We start from the raw sequence: 17,458 nt of genomic DNA on the forward strand, positions 1-17,458 counted from the left end.
CACTGGAGACCAACATCTGCTCTTTAGGCACTGTTGAGCTAAGCCATTTCATTTGTCCATGAGTTGCCCAACTGATGCCCATTGTGATGATCCATGTTGGCTCAGTTCTCAGCCAGAGCATCAATGTCAACTTGTAGCATGAAAATCTTCCCTGAAGAGAGAGGAGTCGTGAGAGACATGCACGTGAGGACAAATTGGTCCTTTAATGGCACATTTTGGGGTTGCAGGAGGAAGCGCTCGTGGTGTTTTCCTAACATCCTGATGAGCTTAGAGTGGTTGTAAGAACATCATCCCAGCTAGGTATGTCACTCCAGCCATATATCCGCTTCCCGGTGATGATTCCCAATGACCATCCAAGCACAGGGCTTGGAAAAGGCATCAAAGAAGAAAGAGTTGCCTCTCCTGTGTGTGTCAGAAGACCACATCTCTGTCCATCCTGCAGCACCAAGCAGGAGTGTGGGAGATGACTTTGGTGCTCTTTCTGTGTGTACACTGTGAACAACCAGCGTTTATCTCCTGCCAGGAGAGAAAACCTGTATTTTGCCCTGGAAGGGAAGTTCAACTCCAGTTCAACACAATTTATCAGGTGTGGTTTGGGGTGAAACACACACTGGACACCGTCAGGCTGCCCGGGACCCTCCTGCTGGTGGGAAGGGATGGGGAGGAGGTGGGGATGGGGTGGCCTTCCCTGGAGGGCTGGATCCTGCTGCAGAGGTGGGAGGAGAGGCATGGCGGTTGTGACATTCGAACTGTCCCCGTGCTGGTTGCTTCCCCAAGGCAGCTTCCTCGGCAGGATCACTGCCATCTCCTTGATCCCACCTGAACCTCCCCATGCTTTGTCCCTGCCAGTCACCTTGTGGTGACTTGCACAAGTTTGTAATGAAAGGAAACAACCTGTTGACCAATTTCTACCAGGGCTTGTGTGGGTTTTGGAGGCTCACACCTCTTTATAGCAACAGTGAAGATGTCGATGATAATAATGAAAAGGCCTTTAATACTTTAATGAACACATTTTACACAGTAAAATGATGGGCATGCTCAGGGTCTCTAGATTCTCTTGCTGATTCTCTTGAAGGCGATGTCTCCCAAGGTCATCGTCTGAAAAACAAATGGAAAGCGTTAGGTTTTCACAGTGCTTGGCTCCAAACTCTACTTGGAAAGGACCCGGTCTTGCAAATCAGAACAAGACTGATCTCCAGTCTGTCTCCTATAAACTGATTTAGTAAAGCTTTAGATTTCATCATGAATACCCCAAAGCAGATAAGGATAATCTGGCATCACTCAGCTGGGATTAGTCTGCTGCACCTCTCTGTGAAAGTACCAGGCCCAGCCACAAACACGTATATCTGGCTGGGTGAGAACATGCCTTCATTGCATGAAACTTTGATCAGAAATGCCTACTGGGGTTTCAAAGAATGCTTTTTGGGTCAGACTATAAGGAAGAACTGTATTCAGTGCCTGCCCAACTGACCAGCTTTGGCTGCAGAGGCCGAGTGCAAGTACATGCTTGTCTCTAGCATCTCTCTGAGGTACCCAGCATCTCTGCAGGGTTCGTAGGGCCAGAACCCTGGAGGCAGCTGTAGACACTGTTATTCCAGCCATTGCCTCTCTCTTTGACACTTACATGGGTGATGGTGTCGCCATTGAGTTCGGTGACAGATTGCAGCCCTTTCATGGTTCCAATCAGTTTGTTGTCACCTTCCATCTGAATAAGAGCCTGGTAGAGAGGGGAGGAGCCAGAGACATTCATGTTATCACTGCAGACCATATCACCCCCTGCGTTTTGTCCTTCCCCTTCTGTACTCAGCTGCCACCGTCCCCTCTGCAAGCTGTTTGGAGCACGCTGCTTCCTCAGAGCTTTCCTGGGAGGAGTTGGAGAGAGCTGGTGGTGACTACAATACAGCAAGGGTGTGGATGTTCATTTTGGGCTGTACAGGGGTGCGGTTTTGGTGCCATACCTACCTGTCTCCCCTCCAGCCAGAGAATTACTCATGGCTTCTTGCACTCTTAGATGCCAGAGCAGGGATCCTTGGCATCACACCAACATGAGTTTTGGGGGAGAAGACAGGTGGCTTTTCACCCTGACAGTTCTGGTGACTCTGTGCAGCTCAGCTGCTCCTTGGGGCAACTCCTCATGCAGAACCAAGACCAAGACCACCCGCACGCCTCCAAGGAGAGGACTGCTGAGTGTGCCAGGTTGTTCCCTCTCCACCACCCACCCATTGCACATTGCAGCAGAAGCGTCTCTTGGTTTGGGCTGATGGGGAGCTAGGCAACAGCGTGGGGCTGGGAGAAGTCTCGGTCAAGGTTGGAGATGATTTAAGGAGCTTTCAGAAATACAGTCATGGCTGGAAAGCTCTCAGGGGCATGGGCACACCTGCTGAGTCTCTGAACCTCTAAGGAGCTGCACATCTAAAAAGGCTACAGACAGCACCAACACCCCAAGGGCAGCTATCGCTGATCATTGAAATTACTCAAATAAATAACTCAGCAAAAAATGGTTCTGTTCATCTGTCTATCCAGCTGTAAGACACATTCATCTGCCCTTGAGTTGCTGATTATTATAGAGAGTGAAACTTTTCTAATAGCTGTTTCCCTCTAGTTTTTTGCACAAGGGGCATTGGTGATGCTGGAAACCATGATACAGTCAGTACAGTTATCAGAGCCCGGCTCACAGGGGCATTTCTTCGGTGATCATTCCTTCTCCTTTCAAAAGTCCCTATAATATCATCTTCTCTTCAAGGTGAGAGGCAATATTTGCCAGTAGTATTGTCTTGACATTTTATGAACCATTGGAAACTAATGTCCAGGAATAGGAGCTGACCCAATTTCAAGGGTGATAAATCCTCACCTTGCCGAATCATCTCACCTGATGTAAACAGAAGCAGTGGAAAAGGCTAGCAGAGAAGCAAACAACTTCTGGGACTTAAAAGAATTTATTGTTTTATGATTCATTAGCTGACCTTCCTGCACTACCTTTAAGTCAACAAAATGAAGGTGGGGGTATGCTTCGTGTTGCAACATGACAGAAATACCCTTTTCCAGCCCAAATCTTTCAGACTTTTTGCTGTCAGAAGAATTTACCAAAGTATCTCTATTCCCCTTTTCCAAACTGGCCATTAAAATAGCTTTAGGAATGCAAGGCTTTGTCAGCAGAAGTGCTGACTGGGGAGCTTGCACCGTGTTTTGTAAAAGTGAAGAGGGGAGGTGGGAACTTCAGAGTCTTGGGCTCTGAGTTTCTCAGGAAGGTGGCTCAGAAATGGACTGTCATTTTCTGAAATGTGTCCCTAGGAGCCTTGCTGAGGACATGCAGGGAGCAGGGCAGTGGGTGTCACATCTGCAGGCTTGGTTACAGCAATTAACTCCTTCCTGTTATATTCAATTATGTGTGCAACCTGGGAGAGACAGAACTGGGCTGGGGAATTATCCAGGTCTTTGCCCTGCGTCAGCTTTAACACCCATGGTCTGGTCATTCCCTTTGGCTCAAGTGCAGAGGGAATGTCTGGAAAGGAAACTTAATGTCCCTGAGCCCCTGCAGACCTGACAGAAGAGGAGTTGGTCACTCACCTTGACCTTCTCTCCTGTCAACAACTCCATATCGCACTCCTGCCCGATGGTGAACTCATTGTGCAGCACTTTGGAACCAGTGGTCACGGTAACCTTGAAATTTTTCCCATCCTGCACTATTTCCGTGATGCTCTTGAGGTCTTTTCCCTTCTGGATCTGTTCATCAGGAAGCCCTGCCCAGGAACAAGAGACATTAGGTGGATCTTGGAGCCATTGGTGGGCAGGTTCCTGCTGCTGAATGAATGTGGCGGGATCTGGGGACCCACGGCTGTGAGGATTTCTATTCCAGTGTGGAAAACCTTGCAGTGATGATGGTTCCTTAAGGATCACAAGGCCCTGAGTCTACTGGGGAGGAAGAATAACAAATGCTGTCATCCTGGGTTTTGTGAGAGAATGAGACATCTCCCTTGTCTCACCAACCTGGCTGGGAGCAGAACAGCTGCCTCCCTGGGTAAGTATCACATGGAAAGAAAAAATCCTGTTTTCCTTTCTATTCTGGGAGGCAAGCAGAGAAAATGGAATAAATTGAGGCAGAATGATAGAATCAAGTGAGTTTTTAAAATGAGAATCAGGGTGCCTAAGAACCAGCTCATTAAACTCTTCTCCCAAAGCCTGAAGCTGATATGACAGGTAAAGCACATCTGGCACAGAAGTGATGCAAAGCCTCCTGGATCACTGCAAGACCATGTTCCCTGTCACGTACACTGGTGGAAATCCAGCTAACCACATTCACCATTAAGCATTTAAACAACCCCCACTATTTTTCCGATGAATAGTGGAATCTGGGCCTTTGCAGCACCGCTGAACAGCAGCACAGGGGGCTGAGTGATGTCTTGCTCACCCTCAAATTTCACAGCCTGACGGAGCAGATCTGCAGCTGTCCTAAGCCACCAAGGTCCCACTGGCTTGTCACATGTCTGCCACACTCTGCCGTGCTGGCCCGTGGCTGCAGAGACTGCTGGGACCATTTTTCTGCAAGCCACAAAATTTCACCCAGCATCTCTTGACCTCCAGCCACCAGCCAGAGAGATGCTTTCTCTTCTAATTTGAGATCACATCTCCATGCTCGTGCATTAAACCAAACCAAACCAAACCAAACCAAACCAAACCAAACCCCAAACCAACAATTGCAAGATGGTAGACAGAAACAGGAATTCCGAGAGAAGTTTTCGATCTACATCATCAACACATTTGGACTCCCAAATACCAGTGGGATCTGTGGAGGCAAAGCAGCACATGCAGGCACTTACCAACGGCTTTCATAAAAGGCTCAAAATTTTCCTGTGACTGGAGTTGGTATTTTCCAGTGAAGCTCATGATGGAAAGGCTCTCTGTGCTCCCAACACAAGAGAAGGTGCCTTGCTGGTGAGCAGAGCTTGGTTTTATAAGGTCCTTTTCCCCTAAAGGCTGGTCAGAGGTAAGATGATGTAATTTTATGGCTGTGTTCAAACATTAACATAAAACTGGGCAATGGTCAGTGATAAATTGCTTTACATTTTACGGACAATGCGGGGGCAAGTAAGATCCCATAAACCCATTTTATGGAGGTAGCAACGTGGCATCCATAAAGAAATTATAAAAAAAAATAATAGTACAAAGAGATTAATTATCAGAGGAACAAGTCAAATCATCTAATCAGTCTGGAAGTGCACATCTGGAAGAGGAGAAAGTGCTGGAAGATTGTGGTCTCCTCTGGAGACGACAGCGGGGAGGTTTCTCCTGGTTGATGTGTGTACACTGGGTCTTGAGCACGAGCATGAAGAGTAGTGGCCGCACACTAGCTGGACTTGCTCGTGACCCCAGATACTTCTTGGTTCTTTGTAACAGTGGGGTTTGGTGGAGCAGTAGACCCAAAATCATCACCGTCCCCTAAGGAAAAAAACGTAACTCAAAATCAAATCCTGGGATTGAACTGGCCCATGCTGAAGGCTGCGGTTTAGTTCAGACTCCATCACTATGGCCTTGCCTCCAGAAAAGGGTTTTGTATGGATAGATGGACCAGTGATGCTAGTGATCAACCCAGGCTATAGCTAGGAGTCACCACTGAAAACCCTCTTTTCTCTTCTTTCCCCAGAGGAACCACAGTCACTCATGCACCGAAGGAGCATCCCAGCCCTCGGAGCTGTATTTCTCCCAAATGCTATGTCAGCAGCCTCCAAGCCGACCCAAATTTCTCACTCCAAGGTAGGACTCGGGTCCAGGCTCCTCTCCCATTGTGGTCCCCTTGGCCGAGTGCCCTGTGTTGCTGCACGGCATCTGAGCATCCATCCTCTGCCCCAAAGAATTCTTCCTCCTTCCCAAAGTCACCAGCTCAGGGATTTTCCCCCTTTTCACTCAAATGCCTTCTCCTCTTTGCAATTCTTCCATTCTACCTTCTCATAGCATCTTTGGCTTTTTTTTTCTTCTTTCTTTTTTCTTTTTTTTTAAGTGAAATAATGGATAAGCTTGAAAAAAATATCTGTCTCTTTCCAACTTGGAGATGCTGCCAGAGCCCTCTGCAGCCACTCGCCTCTGCTCTCTGCTCTGCTGTGGAGCACAGTGATGCTGCCTGGGCCAGATTCAGCCTCAATTGCTAGTTAATTAGTACAGGAAGAGTCTGCCTGATGAGGCAGGAGAGGGAAAACCTCTGCTGGCAGGGCAGATGAAGTTGGCTGGGGAGGCATTCATGGGGGAGATCAGATCATCCCTCTGGGCAGGTTCGGAGAGCACTCATGGTGGAGTTGATTCAGCAAATTCTTCAAACAGCTTTTCAGCTTTTTCCCCTTTTATCCTGGGCTTCCCACCAGGGATGACATCACCTTAGGAATTGCATTTCATTTTTTCCCCTGCCCTGGGTGAATACCCCGGGGTCACACAGGGCTGTGCTGCCACATGTCTCTTTTCAGTGTCTTCTTCGTGGGGACATTGGTGACTGACCCCTCCAGCCAGGCCCTGGCAGCAGATGGAGCTGGCAGCTCCCTGACTCCTGCCAGGTAATGTCCTCTGGCCATGGGCCACCTGGGAGCACACGTGTGTCTCCCATGCAGCCATGCCCGGGACCTCTGGCTGCTCCTACAGGCAATTCACACTCCCTCTCATTGCATGAGGAGGAAAGAGATCCAGACTTGTAAAAACACCTGAATATTGTTTTATCATCTGACTCATTTTGGAGCCCAGCGCTCCTGATGCACTGTGGGGTTGGTCACCACAGGAAAGGTCCTGCTCTGCATGGCTCATTTTTCCCCACTGTCATCAACCAGAGCTTCCTGAAATCGCAGTTTTCATTAATTTTTAAGGTGAGATGCACTCTCAGACTGGCCACGTCTGACGATGTTAGATTGGATATCAGGAAAAATTTCTTCCTGGAAAGGGTTGTCAGTCATTGGAACAGGCTGCCCAGGGCAGTGGTGGAGTCACCATCCCTGGAGGGGTTTAAAAAATGTGTAGATGAGGTCCTTAGGGATACGGGTTAGTGACAGTGTTAAGTTAGTAGTTGGAACCGATGATCTTGAGGGTCTCTTCCAACCAAAATGATACTGTGATTTTTGTGGCAGGAGCCCTGAGATTCAAAATCCTGTTCCCCACCACAACGTCCAAATCGTCCAACAGTGGTGCACGTAGCAGGAGGGGTTTCCAGTGCCCTGGCAGACACTGAGTGAAAGTGTTTAGTTCATGGGAGCCAGGACACGGAATCCCAGGGAAAGGGATTCTTTTTAGTTATGGCAGTTGTTATAACCGAAGGCACCAGCCACAGATTACCCTTTGGGAGGTTTGGGTTGAGCACCTCTTCTTTGAGAGGTGGGTGGTGCAGCCCCAGGATGGTACCCAGAGAGGCAGAGGGGTGGCTTTTGAGATTTGGGTAAAGCCAAAGCCGGCTGCTCTGGTGTTGGTGATGTTCTCGCTTTGAGCAGGAGGTTGAAACAGAGACCTTCAGAGGTCACTTCCAACTGGTTTTTCACTGATTCATCACCTTGGGACACAGGCCATTCGAGATACTTCCATGGCTAATAGGGAGCTCAGAAGTTTTGCATATCCAACTCTTTGACTCAGGTGCAAAAAGCAGAAATGAGACACTTGTGTTCCTAACCAGCTTCTAAGATCCTACGCTTTATTTTCAAAGCAACTTGAACATGGAAGTACCTGCTGTCTTCCCACAAGATATAGCCTCCTCAATAATTTTTGAAAATTATCTATGCCTTTTTCTACAAACCAGGTCCAGGTTTTATGGTATGGATTTAGTTTTAATCAAATGGTCAGCTGACTCAGTCTTGTGTTAATGCAGTCAGGTGTATTTTCTTGGCCCTGGAAAGTTAAGGTGATGTCATGTTTTAAAAGATCCTGTATTCTGATGGGGAGATGTACAAGTATTCTGAACTTTGCTATTGAGATTAAGTTTATCTCACCTGCTGTTTGCTCAGCAGGCCTGGCTAGATAATAATTACCCTGAATAAATTTAATTCAGTAAGTGTTTCTTCTTTTTCTATAAGAACTTTTGCATTTCTTTACTACAGGAAATAAAAGAACATGAGTCCAACAGAGCACTTGCAGACAAAAAAAAAAAAGATGTTTTATTTTTGATCATTGATCAAAAATCAGTTGGTTGCATTTCCGAACCACAGTGATCCATAGTCCACATTTATCCAACATGCCGAAGTTGTGATGATAAATATATTATTTCTGACCACAGTAAGTGAGAATAGGAGAGGATACCTGCAGAAAACAAGTTTGGTCCCAAGTGGGATGAATTGTCTCATGAGTTGCCCATTTCTGCCAACTTTCTAAGAGAGCCTTGAACAATTCTATTCTCCTTTTAACATTTGGTGGCTCACATGCAGACCTTAGGAGCCTGGCTTGCCCAGTGGGAGTTCTCATCCAATATCTGGTGTTTTTTTAAGTGGTTCAGCTGCCTAGATTAGGCTTGGTAACTGTTTAAGAGTTTATGAGACAAAACCTGGTGGGCTTTATCGAATCCTTTCTCAGGCTCAGGGCTCCTTAGCTTGGTGGTTGTATCTCGTTTCAGGCTGACGTGGGTCTCCCAGGCAGAGTGTGGGCCTGGGAAGTCTGTGGTGGCTGAGATGTCCAGCTTCCTTGGGGGCCAGGAAGAATAAGGTGTCACTTCAGGCACTTAAGATTGGATTAATCTTGGCTAATATGAAATGTTCACAAAAGTCCTAGACACGTGGGCTTCTTTTGGAGAGGCCAGAGAGGATAGGCAGCCCTGGGACACTAGTCATGAGGCGTTTCTCCTATTTCTCTCTTTTGGCTCATCTAGACATCAGCTTAAAGGTCATCATTGCACTGGATGTGGCTGGGGTTACCTGAGAAAGGTCTCTCCCCACTGACATAGTGACCACCCCCTATCCCTAGCCCGCATGTGGAAATGGGTAGAGAGTGGGCATCTGCACCAGCAGCAGGATATAGAGTCATAGAATCGTAGAATCATTTTGGTTGCAAGAGATCCTCAAGATCATCATTAACCCAACACTGCCAAGTCCACCGCTGAACCATGTCCTTAAGGAATTAATCTCTGCATCTTTTAAATGCCTCCAGGGATGGTGACTCCACCACTTCCCTGGGCAGCCTGTTCCAAGGCCCGACAACCTTTTCCGTGAATAATTTTTTCCTAATATCCAATCTAAACCTCCCCTGGCACAACTTGAGGCCATTTCCTCTCGTCCTATCACTTGCTCCTTGGAGAAGACACCAACACCCTCCATGCTACAACCTCCTTTCAGGCAGCTGCAGACAGCGATCAGGTCTCCCCTCAGCCTCCTGTTCTCCAGGCTGAGCAGCCCCAGGTCCCTCAGCTGCTCCTCATCACACTTGTGCTCCAGACCCCTCACCAGCTTCATTGCCCTTCTCTGAACTCACTCCAGCACCTCAATGTCTTTGTCATGAGGGGCCGAAAACTGGACACAGGATTCAAGGTTTGGTCTCACCAGTGCTGTGTACAGGGAGACGATCACTGACCTGGTCCTGCTGGCCACACTATTTCTGGTACAAGCCAGGATGCTGTTGGCCTTTTTGGCCACCTGGGCACACTGCTGGCTCATGTTTAGCCTTCTCTGCCTCCTCCAGTTTGAACCAAAACTTTGATTTAAGCTCTGAGCCCTGAAAAGGACTTTACAGCTGGAGCTCTATGTGGGGAGAGGCACTTTGCTGTAGTCTGGGACGGGGTACCTGGCAGCCTTGTGGAGGTCTGGGAATGTCTTCATGCGCCTCTGCCTCTTCTCTCATTCTTCTTATCTATCCCACCAGTGACTCCCCAGGCTTGGTGAGGCCTTTGGTTTCACCTCAGTGCTTTGGGAAGCTGGGACTGGAATCTACACAAGGATTGTCTTGGCCAAAATGTGAAAATGTAAACTTTAATGTAAACAAGCCAGGTCTTTTGCTGATTCAGTCATGGATTTCTCCAATGCAGGTGCAGTGGGAGACCCCAAAACCCCTAGCCGTTTTTTGAAGACCTTGGTCACAAGCTTGCCAATCACAAATCCCCACATGGGTTTCCCTCTGTGTCAACTCGTATTATTACTTGGATCATCTCCTTTTCTCCTGTGCTTGTACCTGGAAATCTGGTCTGCTGCCCAGTTTTCACATCTTTGTTCTGATTATTTTTAACCTTGAGGAACAAAGGTTTCTTCTGCAGGCCACATGGTTGCGTTTCTTCAAAAGGTTGGATGGGATGGGAAAAGATGCTGCTGCTTCCATGAACTTTCTGTCCCTCTTGGTTTCCACCAACTTTTCATTGTGCTGCGTTGCCAAGACAGCACTGGGATTAAATAAAGCACCTTTCCCAGCTTTTTCTCTTTTCAAAATGTCTGTGGCAGTCTGCTGGAGACTGGCTGCCTCCAAGCTGTAACTTCCAAGCTGTAGACATGCAAGCGCCGGTTCATATTGGTTTAGATTAGATATGCCATTATCAGAGCGTCGATAAGACTGCCGAAAGTGGCAGCTTGTACAGAACACTGCCACTTGATAAATCTTTCCATTAAGGCTGAAATTCAGTGAAGGGCAGCCCTCAACCCATGTCATCTTATCACAAAGGTCGCAAAGGGAGTAAAGGCTCAGTATTGCTTATCCAGTGTCAAGACGGTTGTTTCCTTGTAGGAAGAGACATATCATTGCCCCAGTGTTCTTGCCCATGACCACCTGAGGAATAGAGCTTGCAGAAGAGCTGGTCTTTGGCTTTGGGGTCTTGCCTTACAGCAGGACCAAAGCTGCTGGCTGTGACACTCAACTTCCACTCTTTTACCTCAAACATCTTCAGCACTGTGCTGTGACCTCTCTCTAGGCACATGGACCCCTGCTCATGCCCTCAGAGGGCAGGTATTCCCCTCGCAGCTTGGCCTGTGGTGGGATGAGGCTGTCCTCCAACCCACCACCCACGTTATGGACTGAAAACAGTGCCTGTTAGTTATGGAGCTAATTTGTGCCAGGGCAGGGAAAGAAAAAGTTGGGAAAGAAATGGAACCATTAACAGTTAATGTACTTGAGTGAGGAAAATCTGGAAGAGCCCTCCAAAAGACAGCCAACAAACAGCTACCCAGTGCAGATGTGTTTCATCTCACCCCACCACACGTCTGCAGTGTAGATGTCTCCACCTGATCCAGGGGCATGAAGATCCCCTGAGTGGGGATAAGCAAAGCTTCATCTGACCACGGGGAGATGTGCGTGTTGGGATGCAAAGAGCAGCATCCTCCAAGTGTCTACAGGTAGTCAGATGATTTCCAGTCCTGGAGGGACACCTGGCTGTCACTCTGGGCCTGTGCTCACCTCTCCAGCCAGCCTGAGCTCTCCTCAATCATGATTTATCAAGCACAGCAGCTCACTTAGTGACTGCTCACAGTGGGTTGCAGCTAATTAGTCAAGAAGAACTTCTCAGGCCTCTACAGGAATGAGGAGAAGCCTGTGCATCTGTATGCCCTGCTGTTTGCACGAGTCCTGATGTGCATTTCACCACACACATGCATATATGAATGTCCCGTGTCCCAAAATGGCTTTTCATAAACGTAATATCACTGTCAAAGCAATTGACTTGGTGTCCCACACCCATGACATCTAGCAGAGCCTCACACTCCGGGATGATCATCACCCTGGTAGCTTGACAGCTCCAGAGTGAATGTGCAGATGTGCTATGCCAAAGACCACTGTTCCCTGTCTCTGTCCAAGCCAAATATATAACCACAGTTTGCATTTAAATTAAGGAAAGTCCAAACAAAATCCCCCAAGACCTTCCCTAGCAGATGGTGCTCCTTGACTGGGCAAAACAACGACACAAGAGCGATGCACCGACCAGAGGCTGAGTGCTGAGGTAGAACGCTGCCGTAAGGAGGGCAGAGAGATTTCAGGAGGTCTGAGAGCACCTGAATTTTCACCAGGTTCACAGCCAGGGAGATGCTCCATGGGAAACGACCATGGTGTCAGCAAGGCCAGAGCTGCGGATAAAGTCCAGGATTGCCACTATGCACGTCCTACTTGGTGATGCTGCCATATTTGCTACAAATCATCTCCCTGAGCACAGGTATCCCTGTTTTGCACATACTGGAGCACAGAGAATGAGTGGGTTTCCAAAGTCACCTGGAGAAGCTGATAAAGCAAACGTGCTGTAACTACTTACCTGCCACAGCATCTTCCTTGTCAAGTCCCTAGTGGGTGGTCATAGGCCCCATATACTTTGGGACAGCAGATTTTGAAATAAAATTTGTCCCTGGGGTTTAATGTAAACTTTGGCTTACTAGAACCAGATTGCACAACCTTTCCCAGGTTACAGCATCTTCAGCGTCCCACCGCGCCAGCCAGCATTGCCCAATCCCATCCTCGTGCTTTCTTTCTCCTCTACCTTTATGAGTAGGTCTCGCACTTTGGTCTACAAGACCCAAACTACAACATGGATGTCCTTGACCTTGTGAAACACCTCGTGGTAAGGAAAGAGTGTTGCACCCAGCTATTGGGGAAGGGCCACAGTGCTGGCAGCTTCTTGCCCTGCAAAATCACCAGAGGTGGAGGTGCAAAAGTGTGTGTGCACATTTGTAGGAGAGAAGAGGTGTTGTCCCATGTGGAAGTCCTACTTCATGTCAGCTGAGATACTGACAACCTATATCGGATTTAGAAAGAAGATAAAAGAGCCACATTTGCTGTAACAAAGGGACAGCTTTGTTTCTGCCTAACAGCTCCTTGACATGAGACTTAAACAAATTATTCTGGGTGTGCATTTGCCTATGCAGCTACAGACTCTCTCTGCAAACTTCCCTGACCTCCTTCCTGCTATGGATCCCCGAACCTCACCAGGTCATGGATCTGCCTCTGAGAAAGGCAGAACTGAAATAATAGTTTGATTTCTGGCCAAAAATTTACAGTTTCTACCTGGAATCTCTCTGTTTTCTCTGGGAAAGTTCATGCTTCTGCACATGAGAAGGGAAGGGGAGACACAACTTCTTCATCCACTCCCAGTGACAGCCTTGGACATTTTTTCTCAGACGACATAACACGCTTTCCACTGGGACTACTCTGTACAGAGTAGTAAATGACATCGAAAACCCCCAGACATCCTTGTCACCCGCTTACTGGACCTGCCTGGAGTTGCTTGGGTCACTCATAGATCTGAAAGCTTTTGTTTGTGTGTAGTTTGCAGACACTGGCCAGCTCATGGACGGAGACAGGACTGGGAGATATGGGGAGATTTTCATGCTGGTCAGGCTTATGTGATGCTTTTTTATTAAATTTGGAGCATTCTGGTCCTGGTTGCGTGTTGGGGTCCCTCCACGTGCCCCTTTCTGAATCTTTCCAGGCGAGCGGGATCCAGAGACCCCCCAGGGAGGAGGGACCGGGCTGGAAGAATGCTGATAAAAACTCAGGATGGACCTCAGGGAGAAGATGGGGTGAATGTGAACAACCTCTTTCCTCCCTCAATGAGCCATTGTGTTGGCTCAGGCCAACCACCTTGGTAGCCTGGCATCCTGCTGCAGGACACTGCCCCAGCCTCCTCTTCCTCAGCTCCAGAATGGGGCTCTTTGGAGAGGTGTTTGCTGGCTACTGCTTGAAATCCCAGTGGGATGGCTGAGTGTACGTGGCCCAAAACACAGAAGAACCTGTGGGAGGATGGGAAAGGCTGGGTGCGAGCAGTACGAGGCTGCCCCGGGGCTGGGGTTGTGCGTCTGTTCCATGGATGTGAGGCATTGCCGCCATCTAGTGACATAGGATCATAGAATTATAGAATAGTTTGGGCTGGGACCTTCCCAGCTCCCCCAGTGCCACCCCTGCCATGAGCAGGGACATCTGCACCAGCTCAGGTTGCTCAGAGCCCCGTCCAGCCTGGCCTGGGATGTCTCCAGGGATGGTTCATCCACCACCTCTCTGGCCAACCTGGGACAGGGTTTCACCACCCTCAGTGTCAAAAATTTCTTCCTCATGTCTAAGCTGAATCTCCCCTCCTTTAGTTTAAAACCATCACCCCTTGTCCTATAGCAACAGGCCCTGCTAAAATGCCTGTCTCCATCTTTCTTATTGGCCCATTTCAAGTTTGGAAAGGCCACAATAAGGTCTCCTCGGAGCCTTCTCTTCTCCAGGCTGAACAACCCAGCTCTGGTGGCTCTGGCAGAGCCTCTGGTCCCCAGTGCTCCTGGGCCTGGGGTTGCTCTGCTGGGGTTATCAAAAGGGGACCCAAACCCAACGCCTTGCTTGTTCTTGAGACATACAGAGGGGCCCATTGATGGAGAGGACAGAAAGCTGCTCAGCAAACATGAAGCTGAGGGTGTCGCAGAGCTTTCCTTCAGGGGCTGCAGCGCTCTGGGCTGAGACCTGAAATTTTGGGGGAACTTGTGCAGGAAAGAAACTGGCTTCTCACTGCTGTATGTGCTCTTCTGCTTCCTTGGTCCTCAGCACACCTTGGCATGCTTTTGGTAGGTGGAGACGCTGAGGAAATCAAGTCTGGAGGGATGAAAGCTGTTGCAGTGGGGAAAAAAAAAAAGTCGTAGAAGTCTGACAGCTGCCTTATCTGGGGTTTGCAAATACAGCTGATTTCTGACAGGTGAGTCCAAAGAGCATGAACTGCTCAGAACAGACAAGGTCCAAAGTAGAAATGCAAATCCCAGCAGGAATATGGAGGCAAGACTAGGTTAATGAAAACCTGTTATACTTTCCAGCTCTTGATCTGTTGCTGCAGTGGGTAAGCCGTGGTGGGCTGGTGTGCAGCAGCACAGGCATGCTGTTGCCCTCCTTTCTTTTAAAATTCAAAATAACACTAAAAAAAATGGTGCTCTAAACATCAATGCATGGAAATGGCAAGGCTGGGTATGGGAAAATAAATGGCACTGTGCTCCCGATGCATGTCCCTGCTGTTTCCCCTGTGCTCTGCACCCACCTGTGGCTGCCACAGAAGCTGTCCCTGCCATCACAGCATTAACCAATGATCTCATTAGTGAGGGCTATCACTGCCAAGAGGCCCAGGACATAGATAAACCTGTGGCAACACCCTCGCTGCTATTTCTGTCTGTGAACACAGAGCAGCAAGTGTCTTGGTATAACCCTTTTTCTTTTTTGCAGAGTGCCTGTATGCACCCCAGAGGGATGTAATGCTGAAGGGATCATTGATCTCACTGTAAGCACTTGACTTGAACAAAAAAAAAATTTTTTAGGTGAATCAGTGCAGTTATCTCACACAGCTAATGCACACATTCGAAGTATTAGATGTACAGTGAGTAAATGCCCAGAGGCATCAAGCCCTGTGGTATTGGTAGTAGGTAAGGTCCCATTGGGATATGCCAGGTGACCCTTGTGGAGATGCTCAGATGCATGTTGGTGATGGGTTTTATTACCAGTGTAATAATTTAATATCAGCTTGTGCAGCTTTTCCCAGGGATTTGTTCCTTTCCTCATTCCAGCCTAAATTTGAGCTAGGCTCGAAGTGTGCTGTACCTCTGCATGGGCAGAGATTGCTGCAAGGAAGGAAAATGCTGAACTGACCTCGGCATGTTGTCATGGGACAGGTTAGAGGAGATGAATCATGTATCCCACAGCTTTTAGTATTTAATTTATTTCTATTACTTCACTGTTTTCTTCAGAAATGCTTCTTGAATTTTTTTGTGTCAACTACCACCGGATCGCAATGGGGAAAAAACCCTTTCAGAGCTGGTAAATGAGGAAGGGACTAATAACTAAGCCAACAGGGTATTAAAGGGTTGTTTACCTTCCAAAAAATACACAGGGCATTAAAAACACATGGGACTGAGAACATCATCTCTTTACACCACTTTGTCAAGTGGGATTTGCCCTGCATGTTGGGGTCATGATTCTGTGATGGAGCCAAAGCTCCATTTCGGGGACATCGTCCGCTCGCCTCAGCTAGCCAGGTGACCCTGGAGGGTTTTGGTGACTCTAGGGGTGGCCCTGGGAAAGTTTCACCATCGATTTAAAAGATCGAGGTCCATCCCTGCTGCCTGTTTTTTCCAGCGCCTTGTGAAAGGACTTGGATGCCACTTTGGGATGGAGATGAACCCCCATTCTGGGGTCAGCACCCCTATCTGCCATGAGGACCTGCAGGTACAAGGAGGACCCTGGCGCTACAGTGGGTTTGGGTGGCTCATAGTTCATCTTTGGAACATGATGAGAAACACTGGGCACAGAGATCTCCTTATGGTGGAAGATGCAGGCTGGTTGGGTGATATAATTGATATAATTGTAGATAATTAGATCCCTGGAAGTTCCTAGAGGTGGTCAGAAAATAGAGACTATTAACACTGCTCTGGCCTACTGGATAAGCTCAGATATATTATTAAAAAGCTGCTGTTTGCTTCCTGCTCTGCTACAGCTGCCCTGTTCAACCTTGAGCAACACCATCGGGGACAACTCTGGTGCCAGAGCCTGAAATTTAGCTTCTGTCTCCTGCCGAGCAGCTTGTAGTAACAGGCTGGAGCTTGTTACTGGAGCTTGTAGTAACAAGCTGGATGTTGGGTGTAGAAAAGGTGTTTTTCACGTTGATGCTGAGGGCAAGGTCTGGACCACTCTCCATGGAGACTTTTCTCATGGCTCCGGTTACTCTCCAGAGTAAGAGAAGCAACACATGCTGGGTTGGACTCTGATGCCTTGGCAGGTGATGTGTCCCCTATTGCAGACGTGGGCTTCCTCGCTCATGGCTGGCTGTTATCAGCCATCCTTTGTACCTCTGCCCTTGCCCTCCTGGGCTGAAGTCCCTGCACAGGCTCCAGGAACACACGCTGTGCTGCACCCCAGCTCCGCGCAGCCACCTGTCCTGAGCTGACCTCACCCTTCGAAAAACACCATTTATTAAACTAAAAAGTAAGGGAAGGGATGCACAGCCCTTCCCTACAAAGACGAGCTGGGGTTCTTTGCACAGCCCCGCACAAGTCCCTGCTCTCTCCCGTGCCTCAGTTTCCCCATCAGTGGGGCGGGGCTGTTATGACATCCCAGCCTCACAGGCTGCAGTGGCTTTGCACAGCTGAGTTACAGACTGATTTTGTTTGGAAGGGACTTTCGGAGATTTCTGACCCAAACCATGCTTTAAGCAGTTTCAATCTCAACTTTAAATCCGATTTCATAGTTAAATCAGGTGGCTCAGTGTTTTACCAGTTGAATTTGCAGTTTCTCTGGGGTTATACTGGAGACAACAAGCCCTTTCTATGCCCCATACTTGATCACCCTCATGGATAAAACTATCATCTCCTAATATTTAACCAGATTTCTCCCCAGCCCGTGCCTGCTGCCACTTGCCCCGATGCTCGGCACCACCAGCAGCATCTCAGCTCCATCTTCCCCACGTATTCCCAATTCCCAATCTGGGTGTGGGGCGGCTGGCTGTGCCGCGGCGAGGGGAACATTAGCGGCGTGCAACGGGGAGAAGTTTTCCATGAGCACAAGCGCAAAGTGTGGCCGGGTTGCAAGCAGCAGTGGCGAGTTG

At 48.4% G+C, this 17,458-nt stretch overlaps 1 protein-coding gene across 1 annotated transcript; it reads right to left on the reverse strand.

Moving 5' to 3' along the window:
• Positions 1 to 1,047: 1,047 nt before the first annotated feature.
• FABP1 (fatty acid binding protein 1) lies at positions 1,048 to 4,884 on the reverse strand. Its single transcript, XM_065634622.1, has 4 exons — positions 4,818 to 4,884; positions 3,568 to 3,740; positions 1,625 to 1,717; positions 1,048 to 1,098 (listed from the first exon to the last, which is right to left on the reverse strand). The coding sequence occupies exons 1-4, from the start codon at positions 4,882 to 4,884 to the stop codon at positions 1,048 to 1,050; spliced, it is 384 nt and encodes a 127-aa protein (XP_065490694.1).
• Positions 4,885 to 17,458: the final 12,574 nt, after the last annotated feature.

This window comes from Caloenas nicobarica, chromosome 4 (assembly GCF_036013445.1).
Source record: "Caloenas nicobarica isolate bCalNic1 chromosome 4, bCalNic1.hap1, whole genome shotgun sequence".
In the NCBI taxonomy this organism is placed as follows: domain Eukaryota; kingdom Metazoa; phylum Chordata; class Aves; order Columbiformes; family Columbidae; genus Caloenas; species Caloenas nicobarica.